Source organism: Tursiops truncatus, chromosome 19, assembly GCF_011762595.2.
Source record: "Tursiops truncatus isolate mTurTru1 chromosome 19, mTurTru1.mat.Y, whole genome shotgun sequence".
In the NCBI taxonomy this organism is placed as follows: Eukaryota; Metazoa; Chordata; class Mammalia; order Artiodactyla; family Delphinidae; genus Tursiops; species Tursiops truncatus.
In genome coordinates this window covers 7,366,803-7,382,711 of record NC_047052.1, presented here as the reverse complement: position 1 = coordinate 7,382,711, position 15,909 = coordinate 7,366,803, and the positions used below count along the sequence as shown (strand labels likewise).

General features: G+C 38.7%; 1 protein-coding gene across 5 annotated transcripts; it reads right to left on the bottom strand.

The window, feature by feature from the left end:
- Positions 1–1,212: 1,212 nt before the first annotated feature.
- CMC2 (C-X9-C motif containing 2) lies at positions 1,213–15,825 on the bottom strand. 5 transcript variants are annotated; one of them, XM_004312308.4, is made up of 4 exons: positions 15,626–15,776; positions 9,294–9,409; positions 5,145–5,216; positions 1,213–1,599 (listed from the first exon to the last, which is right to left on the bottom strand). In XM_004312308.4, exons 2-4 carry the CDS (start codon positions 9,372–9,374, stop codon positions 1,513–1,515), a joined length of 240 nt encoding a protein of 79 aa, XP_004312356.1. In that variant the 5' UTR covers positions 9,375–9,409; positions 15,626–15,776; the 3' UTR covers positions 1,213–1,512. The 5 variants fall into 5 exon arrangements, with proteins under 5 accessions (XP_004312356.1, XP_073652551.1, XP_073652550.1 ...); XM_073796450.1 differs by lacking the exon at positions 15,626–15,776 and adding an exon at positions 15,199–15,435; XM_073796449.1 differs by lacking the exon at positions 9,294–9,409 and having other exon boundaries at positions 5,145–5,211; positions 15,626–15,825.
- Positions 15,826–15,909: the final 84 nt, after the last annotated feature.

The following is a 15,909-nucleotide window of genomic DNA, read 5'->3' as shown; positions in this document are numbered from 1 at the left end:
TAATCTCCCATCTCTTCCAATTTATCCCCCAAACCATAACCAGAAAAATATTATTAAAATACAAATTGAAACACATCATCCTTCCAACTAAGGCCCGTCCACAAATCCCTAGTCACCATTTCTACTTCCCCAACTGGTTATCATAGCACTGAAGATAAAATTGCAACAGAATTCAAAGCTGTTTGGGATCTTCTTCCACCAGTAGTTCTCATATTCCAGTCAGGCTAAACAACCTTAAGTTCCTGAGAAAGTTCCATTTTCACTGTTTGCCAAAGGTCACCTTTGCTAAGGAGCCTTCTTGGAATGGCTCCTTCCTCCTGAAGGCTGGGCATGGATGCCCGATGTTTTCCATGACACCTACCTAATCATGGTACTTACTACACTACTGTAATAGTCAACTTGTCAGTTTACTACAAGCTTCTGAAGACAAAATGTCTCACTTCTGTACCTGTTCTGCCTGACACTTGGGGGAGGGCTGACTGAATAAATATTCATAAATCTCAGTCTTGAAAGGGACCTCAGAATTAATTCTGCTTCTACCTCCATGCCTTTATCGAATGTCTGTTACCCTGGGTAACCCCCTTGCTAAATGAATGTCCAGCCTCTTGAACACCTCTTGTGATGGGGAAATCACTACCAAACACTGATGCCCAACAAGGCCTCCTGCTGCACATGAAGGCAGAGTTCACTACAAAGAGCTCATGGCTCACAGTCTGCTGACACCTCATCCAACAGGAAGTTCAAGGCCCTGCTGTGGCCATGGCTGGAAGATGGCTTCCAGACTGTCACAGGTCTCAGAAACACCCGGCGAAAGGAACACTGGCAGGATGGCTGCTAGAAATGAGACTGGGAAGAAGGGCCCTGTGCCCAGCAAAGAGGAGGCACGCGTGCCTAAGGTTGATGCCCACGAGACAACTGGCACCCAGGGTGGGCACCTTCAACCAAACGGAGTAGCTAAGTCTGCTCAGACTTAAATCCTAGCCAGACACAATTTTACCAATGCTAAACATTTAACCTTTTGGAAAAGAGCTCTTTAAAAACAATAAAGTTGGAAGACTTTCATAGAGTTAACACAGCTGGGATTTCCCCAAGCTCTGTCTGCCCTCGCTGTGCCTTCAACGTTTAGGCTCCAGAACTGCCACACTGCAAAAAGAGAAGTCTAACGGCACCATTTTGCCCTAATTCCAAGAGAGTCTAAGAGAACAGAGAAAATATGATTAGAATCAATGATTTTATTGAGGGAGATAAGTTACTCAAATGTCAACGGGCTGTAGGCAAAGGGAACAAACACGTTAGAAGTCTCAGGTGCGGTGGAAGAGGAGCGAGAGTACTAACAGCTCTGCCCAACCAAAATTCCAGATCCAGGGCTTCCATACTTCTCCAAGGCTCGATTTCTCATGGGTCACTTTCCATTCAAAGGATTCTGAAGACCAAATGCAATGGGATTCCTTCAACTACCACCCAAGAGTCTTTGGGTCTTCTCTCAGCCAAGGCATCCAATGAAAGTATGATCTATTTTTCAGATTCCTCTGGAGGATTAAAAAGTCTCTTTCGCATTGCATTGCCGCGCTCCCTGCTCTTGTTCCTCTTTTCCATGTACTAGAAAATAAAAGGAAGAGGGGGAGAAGAGAGACAATAGATTACATCATCATTTACATACGTTAAATATTTAGATATATTTGCAAAATAAAAATAACATTTTTACTGACAAAATTTCTACATGGCTCTTATTTCACTGAATCTGAGATTGGAAACAGTGACCTTAGAGGCCATCTAGTAAAATTTCATTCAATACAGTACAGCACCTAACTCCTAATAGGTGCAGAAATATTTGCTGAGTTATTTCCTCCCAAAACGTGAATTCAATAAATATTTAGGATGGATGAGTCCTGTCCCTGTTCTCCAGAAGCTCACAATCTAGCGTGTCATCTAACCTCTACTTGAACACTTCTTAATCAGGAGGCTCCCTACCCTGAGAGGCAGCCTGTTTAACTGTTGGACACTTCTACTTGTTCCAGAGCTTCTCGTGTTGAACCAAGTGTTTCCCTGTAAATTCTCCTACTTCCCTCTATTTCTCCTTGCCTGCTACAATCTTCCAAATATCTGATTACAGGTAACCCACTCACTATCTCTTTTACAGGCTGAACGCTGCTGGTTTCTACAACTGTTCCACAGAACACAGCTTCTGCCTTCTAAAGTCTTATCTGTAAAGTGCCTTTTATACAACACTTTAATATGAATAACCCCTTATAAAAAAATACCACACCAGAATTAAATACTCTAGTGCTCTAAACAAAGTCCGGCAGATATGGACTACAGTGGGCCTTCTAGTTCTTATGACCTAAACACACCATATTTCTATAAATATTGCCAAAAGAGTAACTGGCTGTTAGTAACCATATTATCCTAATGGTTCATATGGAAACTTATAGTCAGCTGAACTTCCTAGGATTTTTTCATCATGAATAGTCATCAAACCCAATTCTCCCCAAATCTTATGTTTCTGTAATCGGTTGGATCTAAATGTAGTTTTCACCTTGGAGGATTTTAGCTTAGTATTCTGATCTGGCCAGCAGGTTATAACTAACAGGAAACCCAGAGCCTGGCACTGAGAAAAAGTACTTGTTTAAAGCAGAGAAACGTGAATGTAAGTGGTTTCATACGTGTATATTTACATGCTTATAATAAATACACCAATAAAGACATATTTTAAAGATGCAAGAGGGGTTCTTAGGCAGAGTGGAAAAAAAGGAAAAGCAAATTCAAGTTGAAAAAACTGAGTATATGTGAATAATTGGACATCAAAATCTTTCAGCTGTCAGAGATATGGAAAGAAGCCATAGAAGCAAAAGATTAGTGACAGAGCACTAACCAGGGACTCTGGCTGCCCTCCCCTGAGTCCTGAGATTAACACCTTTGAGTTACTTCATCTTCTGGGCCAGTAAGCTCAAATGTAAGGAGTTGGGTTAGATAATCTTTAAGAAGTTTTCTCGGTCTAAAGTTTTGACTGAAGAGTTCTAACATATCTTCTGGAATAGTAGCAGTTTTCAAACTTTTTTTTTCCTCATCAAAGGGCCATTTCAAATAACAGATGAAACACCAGGTCCCTTTAACCAAAACATTCCTTTTATCCATCATACATTAATTTTCTTCATAAGACTGTCGGTGGGGAGAGGGGAAGGGCGTTTCATTGCTTTAAAAGGTTAAAAAAAAAGATGTTGTAGAACACGGAGGGATACCTGCTCTGAGAAAAATATTTGATATCCCTCTTTAATCATATGAAGCCTCCAACAATCAGGTTCAAAGGAGGGTCTAATGGGTAAGTCTTCAGAAGACAATACTCTGTAGCAGGCCAATAAAATAAGGCATAAAGCAAATTAAAACAGAGTGTATATTAAAATACATGTTACGGTATCTCCAAAGGGAGTCAACATGGCCCCTGAATAAAAGAAGAAAAAAAAAGGATAACTATAATGTTATTCACAAAACACCACCAAACAACGCAGATAGTATGGAAGGTCAATTAGCCAAAAACCAAACCAAACAAAACAAGTAAGAGAGACAAAAGAGGATGCTGCAAAAGTAGTATTAGCGATTATTTCAATAAAAAGAACAAAAGCAGCAACAAAGCAGCAAAGAGAGCATCAGAAAGAACTGGCCGGACCTTTTTTCTAGTTAAAGCTTCAAAGAATGAAGTACTTAAATGACACATGAAGGAAATGGTAGGAGGAGAGCATTAGAAGCAGTAAATGGGAAACTGGGAAGCATTAAAAGCAGAGAGGAAATAAATGAGCACAGGTTTGGAGAATTGAAGGATGAAAGAACAGACAGAAAAACATCTATAACTCAGGTAATGAAGCAATATAAAAAACTACATAGAGGACTTAGAAAGCAGTCAAGGAGAAAACCTGACATTTATACGAAAACAGACTCAGACAAAATAAGAAAAATATCTACACATTCTTCTATCAAATAGGAAAAAAAAATTTCATCTGAGGATCTAATCACCAAACCAATGGCAAAATCACTGAAATGTAAGGGGAAAAAAAAAATCTAAACTTAGGAAAAAAGCTATCTTATACAACTGAAAGCATGTAAGAAACAAACAGCTATACCAAATAAAACACTATGGGTTTTATTTTTCCATAATCTTACTAAAACAGGAACACAGCCCTAGGGTTAGTTTCCATATAAACTACCATTTACATATGATGAAAAAACTCTTTTCAAAAACCAGTTTAAAACACTTATACCCATTTGTTCACACAAAGAAAATTATGAGAACTCCAGGAAGTTTTTCAAACAGGAAAGATGCTGTAAAGAGATTCCAGGAAGGGCGGGATGGTGGGGGGGAGAGCCCCAAAGTGGAAAACACAAAAAATGATTCATAGGTGCTGAATGGCTTCAAATATCATATCTAATACCTTTCAGTATGAGGCTCATAGGGGAAAAAACGTTCAAAAGTACAGAAAACGCAAATTGGAGGGCAGATTTTTAGTAGTTATATATTTTTAAAAGTTCTGGACCTAAAATATCTGATGAACAAAACAGAAATGGAATTAAATTTCTTTTCAAAGATTTAAAACGCACTCTGTTCAGTTTGCAGTACCTGCAAAAAAGACAATAAACTTTGGCCGTTTGCCCAAGTCCAAGTCATAGCCTAAAACTCTATTCAGGAAACGAGTCTTTCCAAACAAGTCAAACTAGATCCCTACGGGTTGTACATACTATAATTATAAAGAAATTCAAAATTTTAAAGCTGGAAAGAGCCTAAGTCTAGCCTCCTCATGTTATACAAGGAAACTGAGGCCCAGAGAGTTTTAGTTACCTGCTATAGCTAAACACTGACTGACAAGTCTTTCTGCTGAACAGCTTCAATGTCCTAAACCTTAAAAATCCATCCAAAGGAGTTACAGTGACTATTATAAGATAGTTGTTTTCATTTATGTACATGCAATAAAAAATCAGCAATGTCCCCAAACTGTCCCCAGAAGATACTTTCATTTCTCCTCTTGGTTTTAGGGGAAGACATACATATAAAGTCAATTTTTGGTGTTATACAAAAATTTGCAAAAAACTCAATATTGTTCCAAGATGTTCTTTTCTATTGTTCAACCATTTCCATCCTTTAACATTTTCCTTACCTCATTCTTCAAGCATTTTCTCATCTCCCGATCAAGATCATTGCAATGACCAAAAAATTTCAGAATGCTGTGCTAAAAGGAAGAAAAGGTGTAAAATATTTCATCCTATAATATGCTACGGTCTCTGGCACACAGAATTGAAACACTTATTCCTACAGAAATGGGTTTAATGGGTCACGTTGTCAATAAGCAAACAGTTAATAGTTAAGCAAATAGTTAAGTCACAAGTATAAAATATACAAATAAACAGGCTTATTCTGGCATTCCTACAAAAGAGGAATAAATGCTCTATAGGTAGAAATGAAAAATAAAAAGACTTTTCTTTGATAAAAGAGAAGACTATTAACCTGCCAAAACTTCATAATGACCGAGTGAAAAGCATTTTATTACCTAATACCCTTTCTTTAAGGGCATGTTATCCATCCTCTATTATAGAGTGATGTCAAAGGGCAGTGTAGCCATATTGACACGACCAGTAACTTCCTTCACCAGCAAACACTCCTGTCCCATAGAAGAGTTACTTATGGAAAGCTTGGTGCCAAAGCCATTCTCTCACTTGCCTCCATTCAAAATGTCATCAAAATAAATTAGAAACACATAACACTATTATTAGATGGCCTGTAAGGGCCACATAACCAAGCCAGTAATTCACAATATAAGAAAATCAATGTCTGAATTCAAAGTCTGCTTTGTTTGAAAAGCAAAGATAAAAATCTTCTAGTGGTTTCAAGTCCTGTGACTATTATCATGGCAAAAAGCATATATGCTCCAAAGCAGATAAAGACTGACATCAAGAACCTGAATTTTAGTAGGGCCATAATTACTGTGTTTGCACGTCACGATTTTTATGGGCAGGTTGGACAGCATGGTGATCTCCTATAATGACATGCCATAAATGCTGAACTTGTAACAATGAGCACATCTTTTCCTTTTCTTTGTAATTAAGGCTTTCATGGAAACCAGACAACACATAATTAGTAATAGTCATGCTACTTCTTTTTTCCCTGTTTCTTCACCACTTTAAATGTACTTTTCTGGTCCACATTGAATAAATGGTCAGAGTTTTTCTGGCAAGCATTTAAGATCTCCTACTGATTACCTAATTACCTTTTCAGGATAAATATTTCCTGTGTATAAACTACCTCCTTGACAACAAACAGGGACAATGCTTTTTCACACACCTTCTGGCCAAAGAGAAATACCAGAAAGGGTTAAACTTTTAGAACGTAAGGCAATATTTCATAGTTTAGTTTATATTTATTCATATCATCCCATACACATACATCTTATTTTAAAAATTCAAGACAAAAACTAATTTATATTTTCACTTTCACCTCAACATTAGCCCAAATGAGAATTATACTCCTGTGACATTATGTGAAAAACAAACCCAAAACGCCCCAGTGGAGTTGGTAAAAGAAATGCCCATGGACTGCACTTCTCTTGTATACACATGCATAAGCCTCCAGTGCCTGGTGTCTGTTCATAGAGAACAAACTGGTAGAGCAACTGATTGAATAAGTGAATCAATTAGTCAGTGTCTGGAAGACAGTGTCCCAGGCACTAGGGACACAACAGTGAGCAAGGTGGACCTGGGCCCTACTCTCACAGCTCAGAGTCAGAGGAAAGAGACAAATCATGAAGTGATTGCTATAAAGCAGCGGTTCTCAAAGTGTAGTCCCCAGGGCTACCCAAGACCTTTCCAGGGGAAGGTAAAATCTATCTTCCTAATAATTGAAGATCTTATTTGCTTTGCTCACTTTCATTCTCTCACAAGGGTACAGTGGATTTTTCCAGAGGCTACATGAAGTGTAATATCACCACAGATTGAGCACAGAGACAGATATGAGAATCCAGCTATATTCTATTAAACTAAACATTAAAGAGAACTGCAAAAATGCAAAAGCAATGTCACTCTTCCCACCGTTTTTTTGTTTTGGAAAATAAGGTATTTTTTACGAAAAATAACTATTAACATGTAATGGGTTTATTATTATAATTTTTAAATAAATTAGTATTTTTCAATTTCTCAGTTTTAATTTCTAATTCACTAAATATTGGTAGATATAGTCCACATAAACAAAAGTTCTTTGGGGTCCTCAATAACTTTTAAGAGTGTGCAGGAGTCCTGAGACCAAAAAGAGTAAGAGTAACTGCCATAACGCAGGAAATCTATTCTGTACAGTATTACTGGAGTACAGAGAATCCGGGTCAGGAAAGAAAAGGAAGAGGAAATGACAAATTAAGCAGAATAAAGCCTGGAGGATGATAAAACCTGATCAAGCAAATGAGAAGTTGAGACAGTGAGGAAGGCTCTAAGTTAAGCATAGGAAAAAAGCAAGTACAAAGGCTTAGAAGACGAAAACATGCTCCAGTACAACTGCAGACAAGAACACGCAGGAAGGATGAGGGGCGTGGGGGCGGGGGGGGGGGTGGCGTGTAGTCAAGCCCAAGAGTAAGTAGGGGCCAGTACATGAAGGCCTCGAAACACAAAGAAATTTTAGAGTTTATTCTACAGGCAAAGGGAACCATTAAGGGGAACAGTGATTAAACTTACATCTGAGAGAGCACTCCAGATAGAGCATGGAAAGTGAACTGGGACAGAAAAGAGGACAAAACAGCCATGGGACCAGGTGGCCCCAGTAAGATAATGTTGGAATCAACTGGTGTTAAGAACAGACATATAAATCAGTGGAACAGACTAGAGAGCCCAGAAGTAGACCCATTCACATATGGTCAGCTGATTTTTGACAAAGGCACCAAGGTAATTTAGTGGGGAAAGGACAGTCTCTTCAACAAATGGTGCTGGAATAGCTGGGTATCCACAGGGAGAGAAATAAACCTTGACTCATACCTCACACCATACACAAAAATTAACTTGAATCACAGACCTAAATTTTAAAAGCTAAAACTATAAAACTTCTAGAAGAAAAAATAGGAGAAAATCTTTGTGACCAGGAAATATACAAAGATCCTTAGAACACAAAAAACATAAACAATAAAAGAAAAAACTGGTAAATTAGACCTCATCAAACTTACAAACGGCTCTTTGTAACACATCTTTAAGAAAATAAAAAAGGATGCCACAGACTGGGAGAAAATATTCACAATACACTTATGAGACACAGGACTTCTATGCCAAATGATAAAAAGAATTCTTACAACTCAATAACAAGACAAAACAACCCAATTTTAAAATATGGGCAAAAGACGTTATATGAATGGCCAATAAGTACATGAAAATATGCTTAAAGTCATCAGCCCCCAGGGAAACACAATTTAAAACCAAATAATATACGATGACACATCCATAGAATGGCTAAAGTTAAAAAGACTTACAATATCAATTCTTATTAGTTATCTATTTTATACATATTAGTGAATATATGTCAATCCCACAGTATCAATTCTTAATCTAGATGTATGGCAGAAATAGTTTACCGAAAAGCATATTGTCATCAACAACATTCTTTGAACCAGTATAAATACCTGACTTCACAGGTCATCGGCATTCCTTACTACCTTACTTTTAGTCTTAAAATTTTACTCATTTAAATAATACTATTATTGGAATCTGATATATCTACAGTTTATGAATAACATGAAGGAAATAATGCATCATGCAAAGTTAAAGAAAAACACAAATGCTCCTTATAACTGTCTCATACATCAAACACATGAAAAAAGCTAAATAGTTGACACTGGGAAAAATATCAGATTAATTTAACGCATTCCAAAAATGGGCTTATTTTCTATTTTGGTTTTAACCATGGAATTTTATTTCCATTCCACTAACAACTAAGTAAACCTGTCAAATTAGGCCAGTCATAATTTAAATCTAGTTAACATATAATTATAAAAAATGTTTCAACTTCCTTTAAACACAGAACTGTACAAGTCAAGGACAAGAAACAGGGATTCTAATTACTATATATCATTTCAGAAGCTCCCTAATAAACTACCATGCTTGATTTCTACTCATCAGAAAGGGAAATGGTTTCTAAAAAGATCACAAGCATCAATCTTTACTAAGCTAAGACCCATAACTAAGACATTATCATTTCCTTCCATTAATGGAGATAACGTTTTACATCGGTGTGCTGTACCTAGGTTTCATTTTTGCTTTATGGTCATTTTCTGAACTCTTACATTTTTGTGACATTCCTTAAGCAAGTTAATCAAGACGTTGCATTCTTCAGTATGCAAGTGTGGAGATAAGTCAGGATGCATCTTTAGGAGAAGGAGATGGAGCACAGCAGAGCAACCTGTGGATACAAGAGTGTCTTGAATATGTGTGACTGTACTTGTTAATGCGACCTAAAAGTATTTTCAGTAAGAACCTGCAGTGACTTTTATCAGAAAAGAATGCTGACCTTAGGCAAATTATTAAACTTGAGCCTCAGCTTCCTTATCCAATGACTTAACAGATTTGGCAGGTTATCAGGAGTGTTTAGAGAATATGCAGGTTCAGAAAAAAGCGGACTCCTCAAGAGACCCAATCCTGGAAATAGGTGCTCAAGCAGAAACAGCTTGCCTATATTAATAAGTGTGCCTTCAATTACTTTTCCCACATTCCTGAAATTGATTACAACTCATTTTGTTCCGATGAAATTCTACCAATGACGAGAACTGGCCTATTAATCCTTTTTAAATGTATAAGGGTTAAAGGGCCATTACTCAGTCTCACATCAGTGTGAATTAATGTAGACTGCTTTCTTCCTAACTAACATCTGGCTGAGAAAATCTAAATAAACCATGAAGAGAAACAAGAAGCAGATGTGGAAATTTTTTTCTCAAATTTAGCATATATACTCATAAAATGCAATTATTACAATGAAAACAAGAACCTAAAATCCCTGAAATTAAGTTTAATTGCTTCATTTCACAAAGAAGAAAATTAGCAGCCAAGGTCTAAGATAAAACATCATTTTCAGGTTTTGCTATATTTATGCAGCACTATTCACCTATTCTTTTCTTAAACCTATTCTTTTTAACTCAGAAAAGATTACTACACATCCACCAGAATAGCGATAATCACAAAATCAGACGATACCAAGCACCGGTTAGGATGTAGAGGAAAGGGACCTTACTCATTGCAACTGAGAACGCTAAATAGTACAGACACTTTGGAAAACAATTTGGCAGTTTCTAAAGAAGTTAAACACAAACTTAACATATGACCTGGAAACTGCACTCCTAAGACCACACCCAAGAGAAATGAAAACATATATCCCCACAAAGACTTATATGTGAATGTTCATAGCATTATTCATAATAGTCAATATTGGAAACAATCCAAATGTCTAATAATCAAGTAATGGATAAACAAATCGGTATATCTATACAATGGGATACTACTACCTAGCAATTAAAAAGAATGAACTTATACATGTGCCAACATGGAAGAATCTCAAAAGCACTAAATTAAATGAAATAAGCCATATTCAAAACACTGGAATGTATGAGTCCATTTATATGCAATGTCTAAAAAGGCAAATTTGTAGAAACAAAAAGCTGATCGATGCCTAGGCCCAAAGGTGAGAGTGGGGATTAATATGCAAATGGCACAAAGAAAACTTTGGGGGACGAAAATGTTCTAAAATAGGATTGTGGTAATGGCTGCACAACTGTAGCTTACTAAAATCACTGAATTCACTTAGAGTGAGCGAATTCTATGGTATGTAAATTATACCTTAATAAAGCTGTTAAAAAAAGTTCCAAGAAATTCAAACTGCCCATCAACATCCCACTCCCGACAAATAAAATCCTTAAAAATGACTAAACAAATAATTGCAGAGAATTATACTATACTTATTTCAGATTTCAAGTGATAAAAATATCAGAAGATCACTGTTCCACTGAGTAACTACTAAACACACACACATACACACACACACACACACACACACACACACACACACACACACACACACACACACACACACACACACACACACACACACACACACACACACCCACAGCTAAAGATCACAAATCAGGCCACTGTGCCAAGTAAGTATTTGAGTATTTGAAATGGAAACTGGAAATGCAGCCAAGTTCAAGTTCTGTTTGCCTGTCACTGACAACAAAGTCTTTTCAATGATATAAAAATTTTGCCTCAGAAAAACGGGGTCTCATACAGTGCAGCAATTTAAGTCATCTAATATTACACCAGTATTATATACCTACACTTATGTATATATTAGTTATCCTACTTCTGCCTTGCTTATTTTTTCTGAAGGGAGATGTACACTGGTTTAGTCACCTAGAAAATGCCGTTAACATTTTATTCTGTAAATATATTTGACAAAATATTCTTGCATATTTCTATCACCCAGCCCTCAAATGTGTGCTTTTACAGTTCAGAAACAAGCTTCTGATGTACTGAAATGACCTCTCTCATTGGTAAGGTAAAACTTAAGAACACACTTGGCTGCTGAGATAAATATACACATGCACCTTGTATATAAGCGTAAATGTATATCATAATAGATTATTTTTCCTCCCTCCACAAAAGTTTACTTCAAACATGTACGTTACTGTAGACCCAGTCATGGTGCCAATGAAACGTCTTCCTGTCTACCTACTTATCCTAGGTGATTGTGTCAAACAAGAAAATGGTTTCATATAGTTTCCTTTTCCTATTCTTCTTGGTGAAAGCTGTGACTTAACCTAAAGCTCTAAACACTTACCTATCCCTTATCTAACAAATTCCTTGCTTTATCAATCATTCCCCTCTTGCCTCCACCCTATCTTTTTAGTTAGATATTCTCTTCTTCCCTTTTCCTTCTATCTACTGGCTTTGGCTAACTGTTGGTGTATATGCAGATGCACTGCTGTACTCTTGGGTGTAATATACGAAACATAACTCTAAAACAATGGCATTGTTCTTAGAGCACATTTAAATGAGTGCTGACACCCTCCAGTAGTCATCTTTAAAAGCTTATTCTATTAACACTATTGTAACTCAAAGTAACGTTTTATGAACTGAATAAAACCTAAATATATATTGCATATGCTTATTTTTAAAATTTCATCAAAGCCATAAGAATATATCCACATTATTAGAGTAGAAAATAATTTCTTGAACACTTAACCACCTGCAGGCACAAGTCTTATAATCCTCCCAATAACCGGAGGAAGTAGGTACCTTTTTAAGTTCAGTTGAACCATAAGAAAGAGCTTTTTTGTAGGTCAAAATACACATTAGTCATATTTTCATAGCAAAACTAAGCCCCGGGTCACACAGTAAGTGACAGTTACTACCCAACGTAATCTCCCACCGTGACAGATTTTTCCCGCATTCAAAATAGGAAAGACATGCCTTCCCAGCAGTTTGTGAATGAAATAAATTCAGATAGAAAAAAACTATTTCCCAAAGAACCTCTGGTTAGCTACAACTTCAATAGGGACTAATTCTAGGCCTAGATTCAAAGAAGTCAATGTAATATTATCCTATATTATTAGAAATAGAGGATCTGTCTACATCAAGAAAAAGAAAAGTATTGTGTTTGTCCTGATCAGCCATGTCCAGAATACTGACAATTTGAGTACCCCCGGGGGGAATGCTCAGGATGGAGATGGCTCTGACACTAGGCTTAAACAGGAAGCCATTCATGAAATTGGGAATATTTACTAACTTAGGGAAACCCACAACAGTGGAGACAGATAAAAAGAACAGCCTGGTTAAGTATGACAAGTAATGGATTTGAAGGGAGAAGATGTGGGTCTGAAGGCAAAGGCTGTGGACACAGCTATTCACAAGTTATATCACTTTGGCTAACTTAATCTGAGACCTAAGTCTCTTCTTCCATAAAATGGAATTAGCTCTTGACCTATATCATGAGGTTTAAAATAACATATGTGAGAGTATCTGATATAGTGAAGAGTGAGTGCGACAAAGGTAAAGTATTATTAGTATATCTGAAATGCCCTGTCACCTGATGGGAAAGGCTGAACTGAACTGACTCTGAGATGTGTCCGAGGACAGGACTGGAAACCAAAGTGTGGCAGTTACAGAGGCAGTTGTCATCTTCCTGGAGCTGTCCAACAATGAAACAGGCTGCTGTGTGAACTTCTCATTAATCTGTCCTAATGTGCCCAAGAGACTGGCTAAGTTAATTAAGGATGTTACAGAGTATATTCTTACATTGCATCCTTACCTTTCTTCTCAAATCTAAGTTCACAATTAAATTTAAGCCATTGCCAAAAATAAAATTTGCCCTCAAGGAATAAACGCTTGTTACTACTGATAACACAGAAAACAATCTCAAAAGGCAGCACCAAGGTAATTATGAACATCAGCCGCACTATTGAAGCAAAGGTGAAGGGAGTGTTCATTGGTGACAAGACTTTGTGTACGGGTATTTGCAGTGAGAAAGACGGATAAATTCCATTCAAACTGTTAGTTAGTACTAAGTACTTAGTTAAACACAAAACTTCAGTCCCACTTTTACACTGGCATTTTGAAACCATCAGAACGGTTTACTTGTCACAGCTACAACTCTTCCTTCCCCATGCCAATCCCATCCACTTCCTCAGGTATGCACACATTGATACCACAACAGTCCACTTAAACTCTTAAAAATGTTCATCTGTGACAATTTGATATTTTGATAACTGGCTAATAGGCCCCTGCAAAGCAACTGTAACTTTTACTTGGAGGTAAGCTGGGAGGGTTTAAGCAGTAGGGTGCCCTCACTAAAGATATAAAAACTATAGTCTTATTTTATTCACTGCTTCACCTTATTCTACCAAGACCCTGAGGTAAAATTTTTCTAACGAGTATTCTATGATAGGCAGAAGACTTCAACCACCAGGTGGCACAATTTTAGAAAATAAAAAAACCGAGAGTAAGAAATACATTAACTAGTGAAGAAAAGGGAGGAAGCATTCTAATAACACATTTCAGCAGAACTATGATCACAAGGGGGAAACCCTATATTTTAAATGCCACTTAGGCTTTCTTTAGAAAGATTTTGCTATTGTGTGGCCCCACCAGAAAGAAATTTACACTACAGTTATAATTTCTAATGTCATTTTAAAACAAGTCCAGAAAAGCTCTTGTTCAGAGTCTGAAGAATCTGTTCTCCAGGAAAAATGATAAAATAAGAGTTAATGCTTTCTAAAAGATATTTTTTTAAGTCTAATTTCAGAAAGCACTGGAATTAGTTAAGTGAATGTTTCTCTACTTCAAACTGCACCACATTCAGTAGAGGTAGCAGACATAGCAGGGGACTCCCTACCCTACCCACTTTTACTTATCACAGCTGCAAAGTCACCAAATCTAAACAGATGCTTTTGAGTGACAAGTGCTCCCAGAGTATAGACCATGCCCCACTGCTACTGACAGCAACCCACATAATTTCTTAAGGAATGTGCCCGGGTGCAGCTTTCCCTGAACTAATATTTACCAGCACTTACTTGGTGCTGAGCACTCTGTCAGACCACTTGAATTTCAGAGGAAAAAGAATTAGTCCATGAACTTCAACGAACACACAGGCTAGTGAGGGAAGGGACATTCCCCTAAATGCACATAGTAAATGCCCAATAAATGTTTACTGAAGGTTGAATATAGGATTACCATGGATTTGAGAATTGATTCAGACATCGACATAGTTATTTTTTTTAAAAAGGTGGGAAATGAGGGTCACTTTAAATCAACCAAACAAGTGCAGAAGCCTGTGTGGATAGAAAAGGAGACACAAGGGGTGTCACAACAGAATTCCTTTGCCAGCGCAAACTTCTTTTATGCATTTAAGTCTTCAAATGAAGGCTTCCAGAACTCGGATTTACTGAAGACTCTTCATAAACCACTTACTGTGAAACGACAAGCTCAGTAATCTTGAAACCCAATAAACGAGATTTGAATGTCACTTTCCTTGAAAAGCGTACTGAGGGTGATCTCACTGGATTCTCGCATCGCAAGACGGATTGGTGGGAACTTTCTCTGAAGCTGAGATGCGCCCTAACAGGCTCCCACCTACCACAAGCAAATCCTAAACGCCTGGATACCCAGTAACAGTAATCATCACACAACGTACTGAGCGCTCACCACGTCAGACACGGTGTTCAGGGCTTCCCTTCTCACAACCGAGGCGCTGGGTTATACCCATTTCACAGGCGAGGAGGCTGACGCTCGGGGTGAGGAGGAGCTCGCCCAAGGTCACAGGCTCGAGAGCGGCGGCGAGGCCGATTCCCGCAGGCAATGAAGGTCTACACCGAAGCCGGCTCTCAACTACCAGCGCGCGTCCCAGAGAATGCCCGAGGGCGGGGAGCTCAGGACGACTCCAACGCCCCGGCAACACCCAGCGCAGTGGTCCCAACCCCCCAGGCGGGCGCGAAGTCCCGGCAAGATGGCACACAGCGGGGCGCGCGAGTTTGGGACCTGAGGGGGGACAGGTGAGTGTCCCGCGGCCTCCCCTCACACCTCGGCCACGAAGAGAGCGCTCCTCGGAACGGCCCGGACCCCCGAGACTCACCCGACTGGCGGCCACACCCGGAGAGCGGAAGCGGTATTCACCGGCGAAGACTCTGCACCCAAAAGCCGGCGGCCAGGGCGCCGGAACCCGAACAGCTCCGGGTGGCGAAGGTTCCGCGCCCTCCACGCCTGACCCCGCGCGGTCAGCCTCCACCACTCGCCGCCCGATGCGCATGCGCCATCCGGCCTGGACAGGCCCATTTTCTGGCGCTGTAGGGGGAGAGAGAGCGAGTCCGCGAAGGCGCGGCAAAGCCTGAACTTTAAGGCGAACCGACGAGCCAGATT